This window comes from Protobothrops mucrosquamatus, unplaced genomic scaffold, assembly GCF_001527695.2.
Source record: "Protobothrops mucrosquamatus isolate PMUCROS unplaced genomic scaffold, P.Mucros_1.0 scaffold_13, whole genome shotgun sequence".
NCBI classification, from domain to species: Eukaryota; Metazoa; Chordata; class Lepidosauria; order Squamata; family Viperidae; genus Protobothrops; species Protobothrops mucrosquamatus.
Genome location: NW_015386089.1, coordinates 274782 through 295911, shown reverse-complemented (window position 1 = coordinate 295911; position 21130 = coordinate 274782). Strand labels below are relative to the sequence as shown.

Genomic DNA, 21130 nt, shown 5'->3' with positions numbered 1-21130 from the left:
TAATAATAATAATAATGATAAAGTTGGAAGGGACCTCGGAGGTCATCTAGTCCAACCTCCTGCTCAGGCAGGAAACCCTATACCATTTCGGACAAATGGCTGTCCAGTTTCTTCTTAAAAACTTCCAGTGTTGGCGCATTCACCGCTTCTGGAGGCAGGTTGTTCCACTGGTTAATTGTTCTAACTGTCAGGAAGTTTCCCCTTAGTTCTAGGTTGCTTCTCTCTTTGGTTAGTTTCCACCCGTTGCTTCTTGTCCTGCCTTCAGGTGCTTTGGAGAATAGCCTGACTCCCTCTTCTTTGTGGCAGCCCCTAAGATATTGGAACACTGCTATCATGTCCCCCCTCGTCCTTCTCTTCGTTAAACTAGACATACCCAATTCCAGCAACCATTCCTTATATGTTTTAGCCTCCAGTCCCCTAATCATCTTTGTTGCTCTTCTCTGTACTCTTTCTAGAGTCTCAACATCTTTTTTAGCCACAATAATTATTTATATAGGATTTTGGACAGTATAGTTGTTTTCAGTGTTCATCTGCAAGGTCAAGGAAACTGCTATACAAATAGTCTTCAACTTATGACCATTCATTTAATGACAATTCAAAGTTATGATAGCTTTGGAAAAAGCGATTTATGACTTGTCCTTGAAGTTACGAGCATTGTACGGCCCCCACAGTCGTGATTGCAATTCAGGCACTTATCAACTGACTTGCATTTACAATGGTTGCAATGTCTTGCGGTCACATGACTGCAATTTGCAAACTTCACAGCTGAATCCCAACAGAGTTAATTGGGGAAGCCGGATTTGCTCAACAGCCATGTGAATCATTTAATGACTGTCTGATTTACTTAATGACCAATTGAAGAGAATTTATGTAGCTCAGGAGTGAACTGTGGAGACCTTGGTGCTCTATGAGCTTGGTTGTTTTCTTGCAGACATTTCACTACCTGACTAGGTAACATCTTCAGTGATAGAAGGGAGCGAGGTTTGCTTTCTGTTTATATATCTTGTCCACAGAGTCAATGTCTGCAAGAAAACAACCAAGCTCAGGGAGCATCAAGGACTCCACAGCTTAAAAACCATGGTAAAAATGATTGTAAAATTGGATCTAGTCATGTGATAGCTCACTTAGACACAGTAACTTCTGACAGAAATTCTGGTCCCAACTGTGGTTGTAAGTTGAGGATTGCCTGTATGCTTGATTGTCTCTTCTCTCACTCCATGCTGTTTACCAAATGTGTTTCATGGAGCTGGTGTTGACCAATAAAGCTGTAAATCTTGTGCTGTGCCAGAAGCATTTCCATCCAAGGAATGCTTCAGGCATAGCGCTAATTGTAAGTTTCCTAGAGTCAAGAATGTAAGATGAGTGGCTAATTTAAATTAAAATAAATTAAATTAAAATAGTGCATCATGCATAATAAAATTCTGTATTCTGGAGGACTTGATAAAGCCTAGAATAATTTAAAAAGCAGAAATTCAAGTGGGTTTTGTTGACTCTGGATAGAGCAGATCCTAGAAACCAATTTCTTCTGAGCTGGAAGGGATTGACTTGATTGTTTAAAATATGTCATCTTTTTTTTTGGTGCTAAATGAAGAGTAATCCCTACTTTGTTATTAATTGAAACAGCTCTTTATTTTTCAGAAACATGTGTTTGACTTTTATTTTTTGAACTTGAAAACTGTAACTATCGTATCATGTTTTCAGTCTTATTTGCTTTCCCCCCACTTTTTCCCTTCTCCACATTTTACCAGTATTCTATTAAGACACAGCATTTCTTTGATCCTCTTCAGTTGTATAACCTGCCCTAGGATCTTGTATTAGTTATGTAATATTTTAGGACTGTTACACTTGACCATTACTTTATTTCCTCCTTTTTGCTGCTTTTGTACATTATAGAAAACGTTGATGGAGTGTTGTAAGCAAAGGATCCTTGGCCCCATCAGAGTATTTCTCTTTGGCAGAATCTCTGAGGTTTGAAGGAAGAACTGAGCTCTTGTAAATAAATAATAAAGCTATGTCAACAGCTGCACTTGAAGGAGCCTAATAAAATATTGGAGACTTAAATGTGGTTGGTGTCTGAATATTTGCATTTCTGTGTGCTCTTAACAAAAGATTGGAGTAGATGCCCAATGTGCCCAAATGCGCTTCCTCACAGTATTGGTAACAGCAAGACCATAGAAAACCCCCACAACTGGCCAGCATAAAAAATGATGAAAACTTTAAAAAAAAAAAGAATGGGAAACCTTATATGAACTTTTTTGTTGGAAGAAGAAAATATTGAATTGATGATTTAGAGGTTTAGGGATTGAGGAGGAAGGAAAAAAAGTAACATGGAATTACTCAAGGGAAGGAAGGGTGGAACTCATAATTCTATGTTTTCTTTCTGTCTTTTTCTCTTTTTTCACTTTATTATTCACTTTTTTTCACTTTATTGTATTGGAAATTTTAAATTAAAAATATGGAGGGAAAAAAAGAAAAAAAACATGTCTAAGATCCACACAGTAACTCTTCGGTACGCACATGCTGGTTTTGCACACAAGGGCAGGATAAACAGAGGCCTAGTTTTCTTTCCTCAGCCTGCAGCTGAATTGGTCTCTAAGCAGCAGAACTTGCCTCTGAGTCTTTTCCTGTTTAGTGTCAGTTGAGAAGAGGTGGGAAGGAGGAAGGACCCTCCTGCATCCTGGAGGAAAAGGATGGAGGGCATCCACCCAGGTAAGAAGGGGATGGGTACAAAGATGGAGACCATCAGAGGAAAGAATCCAGATCCTTCAGAGGGAAGGCAACATATCTAGCAGAAGTAACCCCACTTTGAACAAGGTGGGAGGATCACACAGACTCCCTGCCCCCCCCCATTTTTTCTTTTTATTGTAATATTATAAATCATGATATCAATTATTTTCAGAATATTTAGCAGAAGTAATGCCATTTGTAGAACAGAAGGAGTGTTATGTTTGAGAGGGATAATAATATTGATTGTAACTGCGGTAACAAAGATTGGAAGACACTTCTTTAATTATTATTTTTTCTTTGAAGTGTATTGTTTCCTATACTTTTTTCTCTTTCTTTCTTCTTTTTATATATTACTTATTTTTCTTTTATTCAAGGGAAAATTCTCAATAAAAATTATTTTAAAAAGAATCCCGGAAAGAGTAGAAACCCCATTTGAGCAAGGCGGGAGGATCATGTACAGTAAATTTCTTTTTTTCCTCATTTTTCCCCTTTATTGTAACATTGTAGATCATGATATATGTTATTATTTCAAGGGAGATTTCAGGTTTATATAATATTAAAACTTACTAATGTTTTATTATTTAATAAAATGTTTAATTTTAATATTTAAAAGAATAAATATTTATTATTTTATTATTAAAAAGCATAAAGTATTAAGATTTTTTTTAAAAAAAGATCCCAGGTGATCCCTAGAACCCAACTTGATTAACAGGGTCTCACCACTTGGGGCATGTGGGGCAGGGCCCTTAAAAACTGTAAGAGATTCTTGGTAACAATCATTAAACCCCCATCCCGAGTCTCTCCTGATGCCACACTCCATCTCTTTTGATATTCTGGAAGGCCCTCAAGACCTGGTTATGTTATGGTATCAGGCCTGGGACTCCCAGGTAACCAGATGGCTCCATTGGTGAGCTGGCTATTTTTATTCCCTCTGCCCAGGGTTTGTATCTCTGTTTTTGTAATATTTAATGTAATTTTCATATTTTTAATACATGAAATGTTTTATATGTAGTTTTACCTGTTTGTTGTGTGCCACCCAGAGTCGCCTTTGGTGAAATGGGTGGCTATATCAATCTGATTAATAAATAGCATAAATAAATAAATCCATAAATAAATGGTTTTGGTTCAAAGGAAAAACATCATTTCCTAAACTTCAAAAGATGGCATTGATGCCATGCTAAAATGCAAATATCTCCTTTATTAAAATATTAATCACAAAGCATACAAATTCTCCATAACAAAAAGAAAAAGGGGCAAGTAGGCTAGGAAGTAGATCACATTTCCAAGTAAGGACCTATCAACTATCGGTAGTAGCCACAGGCTTAAAAGATAAAAGGTAATGAACACGGGGTATTTGGCAGTGTTCCTGCACAGCCATTGCCTAACCCTGTGTGCTTTCTATGCTGGGGCTCTTCTAATAAAGAAAAAATACGATTCTCCACAAGTGTCATCTGGCATTTTCTTTCCTGGCTTGGAGCCAAACACTGGAAAGGGTTTTTTATTTCCTTCTAAAAGTGGCAAGGAGAAGGGAGGAGATCCTCACAAAATGTGGTAAAATTCTTCACAGTGGGTTTTTTACCCCAATCTCATCCATTTCATCAACATTTCCTTCTCTTCTCAGCCAGCTTCCCTTCCCCTTTTTATAAAAGTTGCGGTTTACCGTTAGTGAGAGACATTTGGCAAATGAGCTGTGGTTTTTCTTCTTCTTTCCCCAACTGCTTAATCCAAAAGGAAGGAAAATGATAGTTCAATAGGGCAATGGAAGAAGTAGCTACTAGATCATTTCTCTTTTGCCAGGTGCAAGTGTTTAGCTTTCTAGATTCAGAATTTCCTGCTGGATTTAAGTTGAGGCTTCCAAAATATTATGTACAAAAATCCAGAAAAATAAGTATGATCCAGCATTGTGCTATGACAGGATCGCATATTTTATCATTGGTTAGATTTATATTCTGCTTTTCCTTTAGGGACTCAAGGTGGCATACATAGTGCTCCCTCGTCCTCTATATCTGCACACACAAAAACACTCCTGAGAGGTAGATTGGGCTGAGAGTCACCCAGTGAGCTTCTGTGGCTGGAGTGGGATTGAACCTGGTATTCCTTGCTCCTAGTCTTTTACCTTTACACAGGGAAGAGAAATTATGTACAGCAAAGCTTGGTTTTGCTTCCCTGAAAGAAGTTAACTATGAGTATTTGCTCTTTTGGAATGCTGCCTAAAACTGGACTTTTATGGGAGGTCCCTGATTCAGTCCATCTTTGTTATTAGATTTGTTTCCAAGTGGAGAAAAAAAAAGTGTAGCCAAAGATTTAGCTTATTGTTTTCTTTCAGTTCAGTTTTTAATCGAGCGTGGCCAGAATGAAATATTAATAAAGGCTAAAGTTTGGTCCCACTGGATACAGCAGAGGAAAAGTTTTTTAAGTCTCAACCCTGAACTCTAAAGGTCTTCTATTATAATGAAAGTCTATTCTGCAAATCCTTTTCTACTCTTAAATATTTCTGCAATATTCTATATTAATATTTAATAGAAACTACAGAATATTTCATTCTATACTATTAATAATACTTCTATTTCATTCTATACTATTAATAATATTAATGTAAATATTATTCTAGTGTTCTATCAATTCATCTCAGGAAGCCCTCACTCTGATGGATACGTTGGAGGGAAGGTACAATAATTTTCTATCCAACTGTATTCATATCTATAATAACAAAATCTTACATTGCATTGTACTTCATCCCCCTTCCAGTGAATCAGGAAGGCATCTGCCTGAAATGCTTCTGAATAGCAACAGCAATAGCACTTATATACCGCTTCACAGTGCTTTATCCTCTCTAAGCGGTTTACAACATCAGCATATTGCCCCCAACAATCTGGGTCTGCATTTTACCTCGGAAGGATTGAAGGCTGAGTCAACCATGAGCCGGTGAGAATCGAACTGCCGGCAGTCATCAGAATTAGCCTGCAATACTGCATTCTAACCACTGTGCCACCATGGCTCTATAATATTCTTATCTTTTGAATTTTTCCCAGGTTTTAAGATATATTTAACCACTTTTGCCTAAGCACTGTAATAGTTCTTGCATATTTCCATCAAGATCATCCTCCTTACTGTCTACATCAACTGCAGAGGACAGCCACAGGAAGAAATCTGAAAATGCACTCATTTGCCAAGAAGACAAATTTGCTAAGGAGAAATTCCTTGTGTGTCCAATCAACTTGGCCAATAAAGAATTCTATTCTATTCTATTCTATTCTATTCTATTCTACTCCACTCCATATATTGCTAAATTGCATTAGTTAATTGCTATTACCTTTTCTGTGTGGAAAATATTATAATTTTGATTTTGTACCAAGTGCAGGGAAAACACTGCAATTTCCGTTTCACAGGTGGACACTTTCAGTTAAGAGAAAAAATCTCCCATATGGGCAAAACCCCTACATGCTGTCCAGATTTTGATATACTGTATCTGGGTTAATATATACTTGGGTTAATGCAACATTTAAACAATTCTGTTTATTCTTGTTCTTTGTCCAGATTCCTGGAACTTCACATCAAAAATGGAAGAGATACTGTCACTTGTGAAACAAATGCAAAATGGTATTTTGAAGCTAGGGCCAACAGTTAGACTGGGCACCAGGCACTAGACAACATCTTAGTAAGATTTTGGAGTGTGCACATGACAGCAACATGTATGAGCTATCAATGGTTAAAGTGGGTAGTCCTCTAGAAAATCTATGATGTTTCACATTTGAGTTATGGCTGATAGTTTATTAAAATCTGGAGGACAACACACCGCTTACCATATAGAAAATAGCTGGGAATTGAGACATTTGGAATTCTTTTCCCTCTTATTATGGAAAGGGTTGTTCTGACTAGAAGATAAAGTTGGACAGAATCTGAAGGCTGAAATTCCTGAGATATATATTTGTAGGAAATGAGTTTGGTAATTGTTGACTATAAACAAATAATGTGTAAAGTAGACTGCCACTTCTATCCTTGTACAGCATGTTGCAACATTATGCCTGTACAGTGGAAATAGTTGATTTCATGCTTCTGGGATGGGGAGGGGAACAACCAAATACTGTATCACATAATCTAGGGGACCTACAAAATGTAATCAGTATGTATACAGTATTGTGATTGTAACATTGCTTTGATGCCAAACAGTGGCCAGATTCTGTGGCTTCTGGATCAATTCATTTGAGAGGGGTATGGTGTGCATTTGATTTAAACAGAATTGCATGATGAGGAAGGCCAGAATTTTTTACTGGGTGCAAGAAGAAAAATATAATGGAAGAAGGGATTCTGATTTTAGGGGAAAGGTTTAAAGATCCAATTTTCATTTTAAAAAAATAAGTTTCAACCACTATAATATAAACTATCAATATAATTTGACAGTTAATTATTTTAAATTATCCCAGTTACACTCTGAAGTTGTCAGTTGCATTTGCACTGGAAGGAAAAATATGCAGTAATACACAGGAAAGTGGTTATGGTGAATTTATATACAGTTTTAAGGTATTAAATAATGAAACTTTCTCCTTTTTCTTTTCCTTGGTAGTGGGAAATCTAGAGCCAAAAATAGAAGATCTAGTAAAAAGAATTAATAAATTGCAGCAAGGTAAGCAATTCAAATGGGACACAAAATAAAGGGTTGGTTTCTATGGTTGGCTGGGAGAAGTCACGGATTACATTAATATACTTTATTTGATAAACTTAGTTGGATGAACATAAATTGTGCAGTAGAAATATTTTACTTCATTGGAAGAAATTATTCATTTGATTTAAATATGCTGTGGTATTTTGAGACTTTTGGTAGTTCGCAATAGTTCTAAAACAAAACATTTCTGTGCTAAATATAAATTTAAAATCAAATCAAAATTAAATCAACATTACATAATCCTGACAATATCACAATTCACCCCCAAACCTTCTGAAGTAACTCAGTTTTAACTAACTCCTGAAAAGTTATTATCAGTGCAACTAATCTTGCCTCCATAGAGAAGCCTGGGAGAAACATTTCCTGGCCTTGACCTCCCCCCCTTCCTATTTTACAAGATTGGAGGTCTTTTCTTTTTTATTTAATGCTCATTGCTGTTTCAGTCTTTTACTATCTACAAACAGTCTTAAAAATAAAAAGCAGAATAGCTCCACAATATATTTAATCGTTATTATTAGGACTCCTCCGTCAGGAAACTCTAGCACAATCTTAGTAAAAATTGTTACTGTTGTACTTTTTTTAGCTGAGTAATATTGTAGGAAGAATTATAAGATATCCCCCCTCCATTTCCATGCCCCCAAAGAAGGCAAAGAAAAACCATCCACAGTAGCTAAAGCAATCCCTGCCTCCCAGCCAGAATGGCCTCAAGTAACCCTGGTTAGAAGAAACTCAGTCAATGGATACAATACTGTACTGTATATCCATTAGGGGCAAACAAAGCCACCGGGAATGTAGCAAGAAGCGGCTTCTGCATTTTAGACTCAGGCAGGCTGAATTGAGTGAGAAAACACAGCCACACAGAATTTACATTTCCCACCTTTCCCCAAGGTTAGTCTTGACCCCGACCACCCCAAGGACACAAATAGGGACAACTAGAATACAGAAAGGCACATTATTAATCTAATCAAATAACCTCACCAGGCATCTCAATCTCAAAGGTCCAAAAGGGTAGAAAAACCACTCTACTCGCCATTCCAGGCTGTTAGCTGTCCCAGAACTGATTGCTATGTCACTTCACTTCTGATTTCTAAATAAATGGAGACCTCATTTCCTACAGCCTGCTTCCAAATTCATTGGCTCCTGCGTCTTTCTCCTGGCTTGGAACCGGACTAGATTTTATTTCCTACAATATTACAAAGGTTTAAATGTATTTTGACCATTATAGTATAATATTACTCAAATGCAAAAATGTCCTTGTCCTGAGCTGCCCACTCTCAGTCTATTTGTTCTATGCATTTTTCTTCAGCTAAGAAGATATTAAATGAAGAGATCTCCGAGGCAAATGAACACAGTAAGACGCTTCAGATGGAACTGGAAAAGCGTAGGTTTCTGTTCTGTCATAGTTCAGATTGAAGCCAATTAATCAAATATCACTAAGTAACCCCTCCACAATCAATTTTTTAAAAAATGTATTATTTTCAGAATGCAATCCACTTTGAAGAATGCTTAGTTTTAAATAGACATTGAATAGAATAGAGCTGGAAGGGACCTTAGAGGTCTTCTAGTCCAGCCCCCTGCTCAAGCAGGAGAACCTATACCATCTCAGACAACTGACTGTCTAGCCTCTTCTTAAAAATCTCCAGTGATGGAGTGCCCATGATTTCTGGGAGTAAGCTGTTCCACTGGTTAATTGTCCTCACTGTCAGGAAGTTTCTCCTTAATTCCAGGTTGCTTCTCTCTTTGGTCAGTTTCCAACCATTGTTTCTTGTCCTGCCTTCTGGTGGTTTGGACAATATGGTGACCCCCTTTTCTTTGTGGCAGCCCTCAAATACTGGAACACTGCTATCATGTCTCCCCTATTTCTTCTTTTCTTTAGACTAGCCAAACCCAAGTCCTGCAGCCATTCTTCGTATGTTTTAGTCTCCAGGCCTTTGATCACCTTAGTTGCTCTTCTCTGAATTTTTTCCAAACTCTCAACATCTTTTTTGTGACAGGGTGACCAAAATTGGCTGCAGTATTCCAGGTGTGGTCTCACTAGGGTTTTATAAAACGGTACCAATACTTCACATGATCTTGATTCTATGCCTCTGTTTATACAACCCAGGATTAGCTTTTTTGGCTGCTGCTGCACACTGCTGGTTCATAGTCAAGTGATCGTCCACTAAGACTCCAAGGTCCCTCTCACAAGATCTTTTTGATTCCTGGATTTGTTTTCTGGGGTGTTGGATACTCCTGCCAGTTTAATGTTATCTGCAAATTTGATGAATTCCCCTTCAATTCCCTCATCTAAGTCATTTATGAAGATATTGAAGAGTACTGGGCCTAAGACAGAACCTTGTGGTACCCCACTGCTTACTTCTCTCCATGTGGATGTAGTGCCACTGACAACTACTCGTTGAGTATGGTTTCCCAGCTACAGATCCATCTGGTGGTGATGTTGTCTATTCCATCTTTTTCTAGCTTACGAAAGAGTAGGTTGTGGTCTACTTTATCAAATGCCTTACTGAAATCTAAGTATACTACGTCCACAGCATTTCGCTGATCTACTAGTTTAGTCACTTTATCGATGAATGAAATAAGATTGGTTTGGCATGATCTGTTTTTAACAAACCCATGCTGGCTACTAGTTATAACTCTGTTTGCTTCTAGTTGTTGGCAGATCTGTTTTTTGATTATCTTTTCTAGGATCTTCCCAGGTATTGATGTTAAACTGATTGGTCTGTAGTTTCCTGGGTCCGTTTTTTCCCTTTCTTGAAGATGGGAACCATATCAGCCCTTATCCAATCCTCAGGTATTTCCCCATATTGTGCAGTGGTTCTGAGATAACATCTGCCAGCTCCTTCAGAACTCTGGGATGTAGTCTGTCGGGTCCCGTTGATTTATATTCGTCAAGGTCGGATAGATGTTCTCTTACCATTTTCCCGCTTATTTTAATTTTTGTTTCTAGTTTGTCTTTTGCAGTGGTTTTTTTTTGTATGTTGGGCTGTAGTTTCTTTTTGTGTGAAGACTGATGGAAAGAATGAGTTAAGCAGCTCTGCTTTCTCCCTGTTGCCTGTTATTGTCTTGCCATTCTCTCTCTTTAGTGAACCTACAGTTTCCTTAACTTATTTAACAGATTTATCAGTAGGGTAAAATTCTCTGGGTGTTATTTGTTCATTATTTGGTTTGGTTTGGGTAGAGCTTTCTTTTGTTGTTGGGGTTTGGCTAGAGTTGCCTCTAAGTCCCTTACTTTTTCCTCCAGTAGTTTACATAATTTACATCTAATGCATCTATAGTTTGGGTGTTCTTTGGGCATAAGCACATACATGGAACATGTATTGCATACCACAATAGTATCAGTCACCTGTTCCATGAGTTTATTGTTTGAAAATCCCTCTTTTTGGTTGGTGGATGTGCTTTGCTGTTAGCCTTGTTTCTAGCTTCTCGGTTCTAGGTAATTATGCCTATTTTTCTATCCCTTTTTTCTGCCTGTTTGTGCTTGTTTTTTTGCCTTGTTATTTAGATATAGATAAAAGTATGTGGCAGTATGCCCTTTGATTTTAAAGGAAAAAAAAATGCAGTTTATATTGAAGTTAAAAGTTAATGTTAGGATAGGGCTATTTAACGAAGGGAAAGGCTGCTTTCTCCTTAACAAGGGATTTGCTTTTAGCTTTCATCCCTATCCTTTCTTTTCTTAATTTGCTCCTTATTTATTTCTATCCTCTCTGCCTTGCTTTTTTGACTGCCTTCCTGTGCTCAGCCAGTCTTTCTAATTGCCCCCAGTTGCCTCCAGCCGTTGCTCCTCTGAGGTCTCTTCTATATTAAGGCAAGTTTTTAAACCATACTATGCTGAATAAGTCATAATAGCTGGTTACTACATAACCTAAATCATAATGGATGGGTTCATATATATTAAACAATAATGGGTGGACATCACTACGCAAGCAGCCACATTATGCTATGTTGCTATGTATGATTTACAGTGCTGTTGATCTGTAGGTGCAGACCAGTTAATTTAACTATTTTAACAACAGCCAATATATTACCTGAGATACAACAGTATACTATATGGCAGTGGTGGCGAACCTATGGCACGGGTGCCAGAGGCGGCACTCAGAGCTCTCTCTGTGGGCATGCGCGCCGTTGCCCCAGTCCTAGGCCTTCAGCTGGGTTTTATAAAACCTTTTCACTTTAGGCCACCGCCATGTACAAAAAAAAAAGGTTCAATCAATCAGTCAATTTCAACTTCTCGCGGGGAAAAAAAAGATCTTCAAAGTTGGAATTGATTGATTGAACTTTTTAGACCCACCCATCTGCTGTTACCACCACAGCACACCCACCTAATGGGCCACACCCACCCGGCACCCGACGATGCATAAGTGGGTTTTGGGTTGCAGTTTGGGCACTCAGTCTCTAAAAGGTTCGCCATCACTGCTATATGGGAACGACTGAGAAACAGGAGGGAGACCACAAAGTGGACAACCAGCATATAAAAGCATGAAAGATCAATGCAATAAGATTACTTAGAATGGTTTTTCTGTTCATGCTTGTAGACAGAGGACACTATAGCTGTAGAAAATGTGCAGTACCTGGGAACAGAGGGCAGATTTTTATAATGCAGTTTTAGAAAAATAAGCACCAATATCTGAGGTTTCTTCTATTTATATTTTCTACAAGATGATAAAAATAATGCCTAAATGAAATAACTCCTTCTCTTGTAGTGAATGCTGAGAAGTCAAGGCTTGAAGAAATATGGAATGAGAAAAAGGGTAATGGAAAATTCTGAGACACCGTCCTGATTTTTTCTTTTTTTAAAACATTATCAGTTTTAGTACTTGTCCACATTATATTCCTTAAAATTTCATATTTATTGCAAGGACAATTCACTATCAATACGATTACAATATGAAATACAGTTTCAAGAGATACATTGCAGTATTAAATGCAGTTTTAAGCGATGCTTTATGTTTTGGTATTATTGTAAAATTAATTCAATTAAGATTTATCTTTCAATGCTCATACCATTTTGTATAGGTTTCTATTGATAATGTTAGAAAAAAAATCTAAGTTTTGTATTAATAGTTTCTTACTGTTGCTGTTACGGTATATGTTTATATTCCATCCTTCAATGCATATATTTCAAGGATGGTTTACAGAACTACAACAGAAACTGAGGGTAAAAAAAAATAATCAAATTCATTTGAGACAATGGCAGTACTAAAACACCACATTGCCCTATTTTTTTTAAAGCTACAAAAGTCAGCATTTCTCCTCTCAGCTTTACTTATTCCCATTTGTTACATGAAGATGACATATTTCATAGGCAGTGAGTTAAGGCAAGGTGAGACCTTGTGGCCACAGGCTATATGCAGCACAAGTTTGCTTTTATAATGCTCTGAGCCATCCCCAACAAAAGCCAACAATTCCCCAAATTTTGAGAGGAGATGCAGATGAAAACAAAGTCCTAAAATACACATCTCATAGTTTAAAACCACCCCCAACTTCCCTCAAATTCCTGTCACTTATTTACATCAAAATACATTGAACACCAAATTCAATGAGTTTCAAAGCAGTTGAGTACTAAGATACTACTGTAATTATAGATAAAAAACAACACTTAAAAGTCCTGTGTGCTGCAGAGAGAAAATGATTTCTATGTACTTTCTCCACCTGATAATTTAAATAATTTCTGTACTTGACAATATTAACCATATTATTTTTTATTTCTATTCTATTCTATTCTATTCTACTCTACTCCTACTCTACTCTGCTCTACTCTGCTCTGCTCTGCTCTGCTCTATTCTATTCTATTTTTTATTTAATTCTCGAAGTTTCATAAGATGGAATTAAACTTTTTCATGGCAAGTACATACTGGACCAAAATTTTCATCAAGCTGATCATCACAAGCCCAACACACTTTCCCGATGAGCCTTTTTTCTTTAAATAACTTTCTGAATACCTGTGCTGAATACAGAAGAGAAATAGAACATTCCCTTTCCTGCAGTCCCTTGTTGCTCTGTCTAATGAAAGTGTGGCATAATGTGATTGCATATGCTCCGTTCCTTGAAAGTAATGCCATTACTTCAGTGAGATAACATACAGCCCATAAAACCATTGCAGAAATATTATGCAGAAAGAGAATAACCTGAACTGCTGAGAGTTAATATTTACCTTTCTTGCAGAGATCAAAAAAGTCATGCAGATGCACTCAAAGGAGACAGAAGCTGAAATGCAGAGGTGAGCTAAGGCCTCTGATCCACCTACTTTGTGGACTTACCGGTAGCTATTAAAAAGTGCTGAGCAATGTTGATCTGATGTCTTTATGTTGTTTAATGAACTTATTTTAGATATATAGTTTTGACGACAGTTATATATAATACTAAGTACTACTAACATAAAATAGTACTAATAATAAACAACGAACATACATGTTACTTTCGAATACGTGGTCTTTGTTTAAGGAACACACAGGTGAGTGTGAACCGATTATTTCTTGAGATGAGACGACTGCTCTGTTCTATTGCATGTGTTTTCAGTAAAATGATTTATATTGCAATATATGGCCCAAGAACAAAGTGATTATCAGAACAAAATTAAGAATTAGCCCATTCGATATCTTGGCTTCTTCTCATTTACCAGGGAGCAGAAATTGAACCTGGACTGTAAGCAACAAATTGAAGGAATCACAGCCAAGATTAAGATGGAAAAACTGAAGCAGAGGGAACAGAGGTTGGTTCCTAAAATCTTGCAATGTTGCTATAAATGTCCATGGGCTAGCATCTTCTGATTTCACTTAATTCATGTATTATCAAAAAAAGTTATTACATTTACATTTATCAGATCACATTTCAGACTTCATTCCTTTAGCAAATCATTTTCTGTAAAGAATAAAGCTGCATTAATTGAAATAATAAATAATATAGTAATGCAACTAAAGAAATCTCTGATTTTGTCAAAACATTTTAGGTCATTCAATAAAATTGTTTGGAGATAAGTGTCGTGGAAAAACCCAATGGAAAAAAACAAGAGACAGCAACACAAAACAATAATTCTTACTTTAAGATTCAGAGGTTTATTTTGCTAATAATTTGGAACATAGCAAGCATAATAACACAACATCACTTACATTAATAACTCATTGCAATGAGGACCATATGACATAGCAGATTCCAAAAGGACAGCTATAGGCCAATGGCAAATCAGTCAGGTCCAGTCCCAACCCTTTATACCCTTTCTTGTTCTAAGACTGTAGTCAGATGGTCTGCTGACTTCTGCTGACTTCTGCTGAACATAACTTTCCACATATACCTGTGTACATTGGAACCCGCATCCATCAGCTACTTTCAGTTCCCTATTTCTTATGTCCTTATGTTCTAAATATATTTGAAACAAGCAAGCTTAGCAAAATCATATTAAATAAAATACCATTGCAAACTGCAAAACTAAGCATAGCACAGACTTTGGTTCAATACTTTGTCCATGAGGCCCGATTCAGTTTACCTGGGCCTAAACCTTGCATAAAAAACAATACCCAATATTTTCGTTTTCCACATAAGTTTAATACTAACAAAAATACCATTTTACCTAATATCTTTAGAATATGGAATTCCTTACCACAAAAGGTAATGATAATTCTTCTGATTTAAATAGGTATAAAATAGTTTAGACAGACAGAATAGTTTGTAGGCCTTAGCCATGATGGGAAACTGTGTGCTATCTCAATATTCTGAAGTCCTGTACTTATTACAAGGTGCAGAAGACAAATATGCAGGAGTTACTATTCCACTATTTTCTTCCTTTGAAAAATGAATAGCCAATATTGAATACTGAACGTGGAACAAGATGAATCTATAGCAGTGTGTCAAGTATGTCTGTACAATGTTGGTATTACATGAACAAGAAAGACAGTATTTTTAGAAACTCTTGCAGGAATGGTGTGGGGGTGTATATCTTGTGCATCCTCTCTAAAATCAAGCTAGTTTGTGCACGTTGAACTGCACAAATCGTTGGCGGTTCAACACTGACCAGCACTTTGGTGATTGAATCAGAAAAATAATGGTGCTCTGCCTTGACAAAGATTTGCCCTGCCCTACTGCACAGTGGCTGCAATTCCATTAAGTTAAGTAACATCATGGCAGGCAGAGGATTACTAAAGAATGCTACCAGGCCTAGAATACAAATGGACCCAATGCTAGTCAAAGTAACATGGCTGATGCTTTTATTTGCAGCTTCTTGGCTTACTGCACAATTAATAGGCATGGCCACACCAAGCACCCACTCCATAGCAATGCCCTTTAAGACTGGCACCTGCTTCACATTTTCTAACATATATAGCTCAGTACTATATATGGCTCAGTACTATATATGGCTCAGTACTTCCAAAGTTGAGGACCAGGTTCTGCATTTAAGACAGTGCCTCCCCTTGACCAGCCCTGCAAGAAAGCCCATCCAAGTGCTTGATGTGCTACATTCTGTTGCAGTTGACATTCTCTAGAAGTGCAGAAGAAGCTGAAATTATTTGCAACGCAATAATTCAATTCTGTCTTCTTCCTGTCTTGTATTTTTTTTTCTGCTTTCAGAATGGCATTTGAGCAGTTACTTGATGAGTTGATGGAGAAGCACAAGAATCTCTGGGAACTTTATGTAAGGGTCTGTTTTTCCCCTGTAGCATAAATTATATTCTATTAATATTTATTGTATTAGTTAATGTAATACTTATTAAAATTCAGTAAATGTAGGCAGCAAAACTGTGAGTGAGAGATCTTGAATTCCAATCCTATTGCCTTTGGGAATAGTGACATCAAATTAGCTAAAAAAACATTTGGCCCCGTCTACAAAAAGATATTTCACAGTTTCATACTGAGATCTAAAAGTGCAATAGAAAGAATGGATATTACTATATTAGGCATGGAAAATCCTCTCAGGAGAATTTACTTGCATTGGAGAAATACTCTAAAGGACCTGTGGATGTATTAGGAACAGGGAGGTACATATTATTTGCTTACAGACTGCCTATTATGCACCAAGAAAACTATTATATAGCTGTTATTTACTCCAAATGGCAAGAACATGCATACAAAGAGATACAATGATCATTCTATACAATTTAGGAATACAGATTGTCCTTGGCTTACAACAGTTCGTTTAGTGACCATTCAAAGTTACAATAGCCCCTCAAAGAGTGACTTAATGACCGTTTTTCACACCTACAATCATTGCAGCATCTCCATCGTTGCATGATCCAAATTTGGACACTTGGCAACTGCATGTCCTTACGATGGTTACAGTGTCCCAGGGTCATGTGATCACTTTTTGCAACCTTCTGATAGGAAACGTCAATGGGGAAACCAGATTCACTTAACAACTGAAATAATTCACTTAACAACTGTGGCAAAAAATGTCATAAAATGGGACAAAACTCATTTAATAAATGAGCCACATAAATTTTGGGCTCAATTGTGGTTGTATGTCAAGGACTACCTGTAGACTTACGTTACTCCATAGATGCCAGATTACATGCCACCACGGCTCCTTTGTCAATGTACGATTACTGCTGGACAGATGATGGCATGTGAGTGTTGCTGAATGCTATACATGCATTTACTCTATATGTATAGAGCAGTGATGGCGAACCTTTTAGAGCAGTGGTTCTCAACCTTTTTAATGCCGTGACCCCAACCGGTCGTAAGTCGAGGACTAAACCGGTCGTAAGTCGAGGACTAAACAGGTCGTAAGTCGAGGACCACCCAACCGGTCGTAAGTCGAGGACTTTCCCTGCCCGGGAGCGCCACGCATGCGTGGTTCTGCCCCCTGCGCCGGCCGAGCCATAGCTGGCAAACGGCAGAGACGGAGCAGGCCGACCACCAGCTGGCCCAGCCCAAGGGAGGTAAGGCACCCGCCGGAAAAGGGGAAAAAAATGGCGGACAAAAAAAACAGCGGACAAAAAAATGGCAGACAGCCTTGCTTGGCGACCCCCGTGAAATGGTCGATCGACCCCAAATGGGGTCCCGACCCACAGGTTGAGAACCACTGTTTTAGAGACCGAGTGCCCAAACTGCAACCCAAAACTCACTTATTCATCGTCGGGTGCCGGGTGGGTGTGGTCCATTGGGTGGGTGTGGTCCATTGGGTGGTGTGGCCCATTGGGTGGGCGTGGCTGCGGTGGTAACGGCAGACTGGGTGGGACTAAAAAGTTCAATCAATCAATTCCAACTTTGCAAGATCTTTTTTTTTCCTCTGAGAAGTTGAAATTGACTGATTGATTGAACCTTTTTTTTTTTTGTACACGGTGGCAGAGGCCTAAAGTGAAAAGGTTTTATAAAACCCAGCTGAAGGCCTAGGACTGGGGCGACGGCGCGCGTGCCCACAGAGAGGGCTCTGAGTGCCTCCTCTGGCACCCCTGCCATAGGTTCGCCACCACTGGTATAGAGTATGGCTAGTTCAAGCACTCTTGATAGGTTTTTCATTATTTGATAACACTGGAGTTGTCCTCTTTAGTGGAATGGGCAACCCATAGCTAATATATGGGTTTTAAAGTACTTATAGTTCCCATGTCCCACTGAGACTGCTTTATCTGAATTCAGCAGTAATTCAACATTCAACATGTTTAGTGGAAAAAGAACAGTACATAAATTCGCAATAGATTTAATCTAGTGACCATATCACAAAGTACAGCCATTTTGGAAGATGATTCATTTTTAGATAAAGCAAATTATAGATACAATTTATTTTTTCTATTCATTATTTTCTTATTCAGTATAACCAAGACTTATATTCCTACGAAGTATACTGAGTTAGCTTTATTTGATAACTACCACTAGGATACGTTATGTTTCTTAACAGAGGAGTAACAGAGTAAACTTTGGGAGTCAGCATCAGTGTAAACAAAATTCATATTGAAAAAAAAATCTCAAGAGAAAGAGAAACAGTTCCAAATGCAATCTTTCTTTCTAGTGAGATCATATTTTTGTTATCCCTTTGTTCCTCATTAGCAGACAAAATATTTATAAAAGGATAGATCTGATCACAAAAAGATTGCCAGTCTCTCAATCCAGCTAACACTTAAACAGATGGGATTGTTAATATTAAAATACATATAATTAACGTAAAAACATTATTCTTATTTGTATTACTTTATCTTTTACAGTGATATTTTTCTGATTAACATCCTACCTTTCATACTCCTCCCTCATATTAATATTTGTTTGATGAGTAAAACTGGAGGCTATGTATTTGAATATGCACTTGATTAAAAATTATTTATTTAATAAATATATAATTAACCCTTCACCCCGTGGGACAAATATAATTTCTTTCTGATTTTAATTGGGTAAAAATAGCAGAAGTGGAAAAGGTTGGCTTCTTCCTGATGCTACAGCACCTGTCTATTAGTTTTTGTTTTACTTTAAATTTGGGAGATTTTGTTTAAAGTTGGGAGATTTTTTTTTATTGATTTCCTTCCTCATATCTACAGCATATTTTTTTGTTGTCTTGTTTCTTTTCATGATATCATCTTTCACTTTTCAGGCCAGGGAGAAACCAGTGGCTGACATGAAAGAGAATAAGGAGCAGTTACTACGTGAAGGTGAGAAATGCCCATTTGGGGCATTTAAATAATTTAGATTACCCAATCTAAAATAATTCCAAATGATGTTTTTTTTAAATCAGCCATGTGAAACCCAAGTGTACCTTCCTTCAAGATTGTATTAATGTTAAAGGATTTTAAATATTCACAATATTTAATTTTGATTTTGCTGAAAAATATTGAATCTCCATTCCACTTCTTTAGGTTTCATGATCTTTACATTCGTGGACTGTTGAAGTTACGGCTGTCTATTGGGAGTGCCTATTAAATATTGTAACGAAGTGTAATGTTTAAATCTACATTTGTTTATCTCCTTAATGTTAAAATTCATCCACTCATAGAGAGAGATTTTTTTTAAATTAATTCCTTAATTTGCATTGAGGTTTGTGATATAAGCATTTAAAATTTTAAATCTCTAAAAATGTTACCTTATTTTTTTTAGCTTCTTTTGAACTATACTGCATGTTTGAAGATGCTAAAACCAATGACTTGTTGCTTATTCCAAGGAGAAATTCTTCAAAAGTTTTATATTTGTTTTATTTTTAAAGATTAAATCAATACACAGAACAGATGAAGGCCTAGGGATTAAATATAAGTTGTTACTAAAATATGATTCAGGAATAAAACAAGTCAAATACTACATAATTAAATGAATGCAGAATTTAAACAGCATAAATGATGTGCAACAATGGGAATATCAATGCAAGTTAAACACCATGTTTGCTATGAATATTATACTCAGAAAATTAGCATGACATTTTTTTCCCATTGGTATATTACTCCAGTGTTAATTGCCAAATTAGATAACACATATTTTTTAAAAATGCGGAAAAGATGCAGAGTAGAAGGCCTTGAAGAAGGAATTCAACAGCCATTACGTAAATACCAGATTAGCCCTGGAAGAGAGGAGTAAATGAGAAAGAAACTCAAGATTGCCTCTCCTTGATTCTCTTGCATATAGGGGCCAGGGGGGAATCTCTGTCAGGTTTCCAAGATTCGATTAGTATATACTCTATATCAGGGGTGTCAAACTGCCGGCCCATGGGCCGGATGCGTCACAAGGAAACCATGCCCACCCCATTGCCGGCAATGGGGAAAAAGTCCCAATACGTCGCGCAACGTCATGTGACATCACGAGTTTGACATGTCTGTTCTATATCCATAAAGTAGAATTCTAGTAGTGCTTGTGGGTCTTTTTCCTGTTCCGGCTAATCTCAAAGGGCTGACAAAATGCAACTGTAATTCTGAGTCTACTGACCATGTCACAAAGCATAGCCATTTTGGAAGATGATTCATTTTTAGATAAAACAAATTATAGACACAAGTTTATTTTTGCTATGCATTGTTTTCCTATTAAATATAACCAAATCTTATATTCCTACGAAGTATATTGAGTTAGCATTATTTGATAACTACCACTAGGATACTTTATGTTTCTTAACGGAGGAGTAACAGATTAAACTTTGAGAGTTAGCATCAGTGTAAACAAAATTCATATTGAAAAAAATGAGCATGCCTCAGTTTACCTTCCCAATAAACAACTGAGTCAGAAGATCATTTAAAAGCAGTTTATTAGGGTACCCTGATATAGTGGGATCTCTCTATGAAAAAAGAGAGAGAGAACCTTGAGGGTGTCTTTCCTGCGGCCCTTAAGGAGGCCGTTGTGAGGCCCCTCCTCAAGAAGCCTTCCCTGGACCCAGATGAGTTGGCCAGTTATCGCCCAGTCTCCAACCTTCGCTTTGCGGCGAAGGTTGTTGAGAGTGTGGTTGCCCAGCAATTCCCTCGGCACCTGGATGAAACAGTCTATCTGGACCCATACCAGTCGGGCTTCAGGCCGGGACACAGCACGGAAACGGCATTGGTCGCATTGGTTAATGATCTCTGGAGGGCCCGGGACAGAGGTTATTCCTCTGTCCTTGTTCTTTTGGACCTCTCAGCGGCTTTTGATACTGTAGACCACGGTATCATGCTGCGGCATTTCGGTGAGTTAGGAGTGGGAGGCACCGTTATGCGGTGGTTCTCCTCCTTCCTCACCGACCGTACGCAGTCTGTATTGGCGGGGGGACAGAGGTCGACTCCTAGGCCCCTAACTTGTGGGGTGCCTCAGGGGTCGGTCCTCTCCCCCCTTTTGTTCAATATTTATGTAAAGCCGCTGGGGGAGATCATTCGTGGCTTT

At 37.6% G+C, this 21130-nt stretch overlaps 1 protein-coding gene across 1 annotated transcript in view; it reads left to right on the top strand.

Annotated features, from left to right (window-relative positions):
• Positions 1 to 2690: 2690 nt before the first annotated feature.
• The window catches only part of LOC114923351 (synaptonemal complex central element protein 1-like), a 34548-nt gene continuing 16108 nt past the window's right edge, over positions 2691 to 21130 (top strand). Inside the window, exons 1-10 of the mRNA XM_029286199.1 lie at positions 2691 to 2709; positions 4692 to 4760; positions 6265 to 6327; positions 7292 to 7351; positions 8697 to 8771; positions 12091 to 12138; positions 13553 to 13607; positions 14010 to 14099; positions 15950 to 16013; positions 18897 to 18954. Coding sequence (XP_029142032.1) covers positions 2691 to 2709; positions 4692 to 4760; positions 6265 to 6327; positions 7292 to 7351; positions 8697 to 8771; positions 12091 to 12138; positions 13553 to 13607; positions 14010 to 14099; positions 15950 to 16013; positions 18897 to 18954 — 601 coding nt within the window. The remainder of the gene's footprint in view (positions 2710 to 4691; positions 4761 to 6264; positions 6328 to 7291; positions 7352 to 8696; positions 8772 to 12090; positions 12139 to 13552; positions 13608 to 14009; positions 14100 to 15949; positions 16014 to 18896; positions 18955 to 21130) is intronic.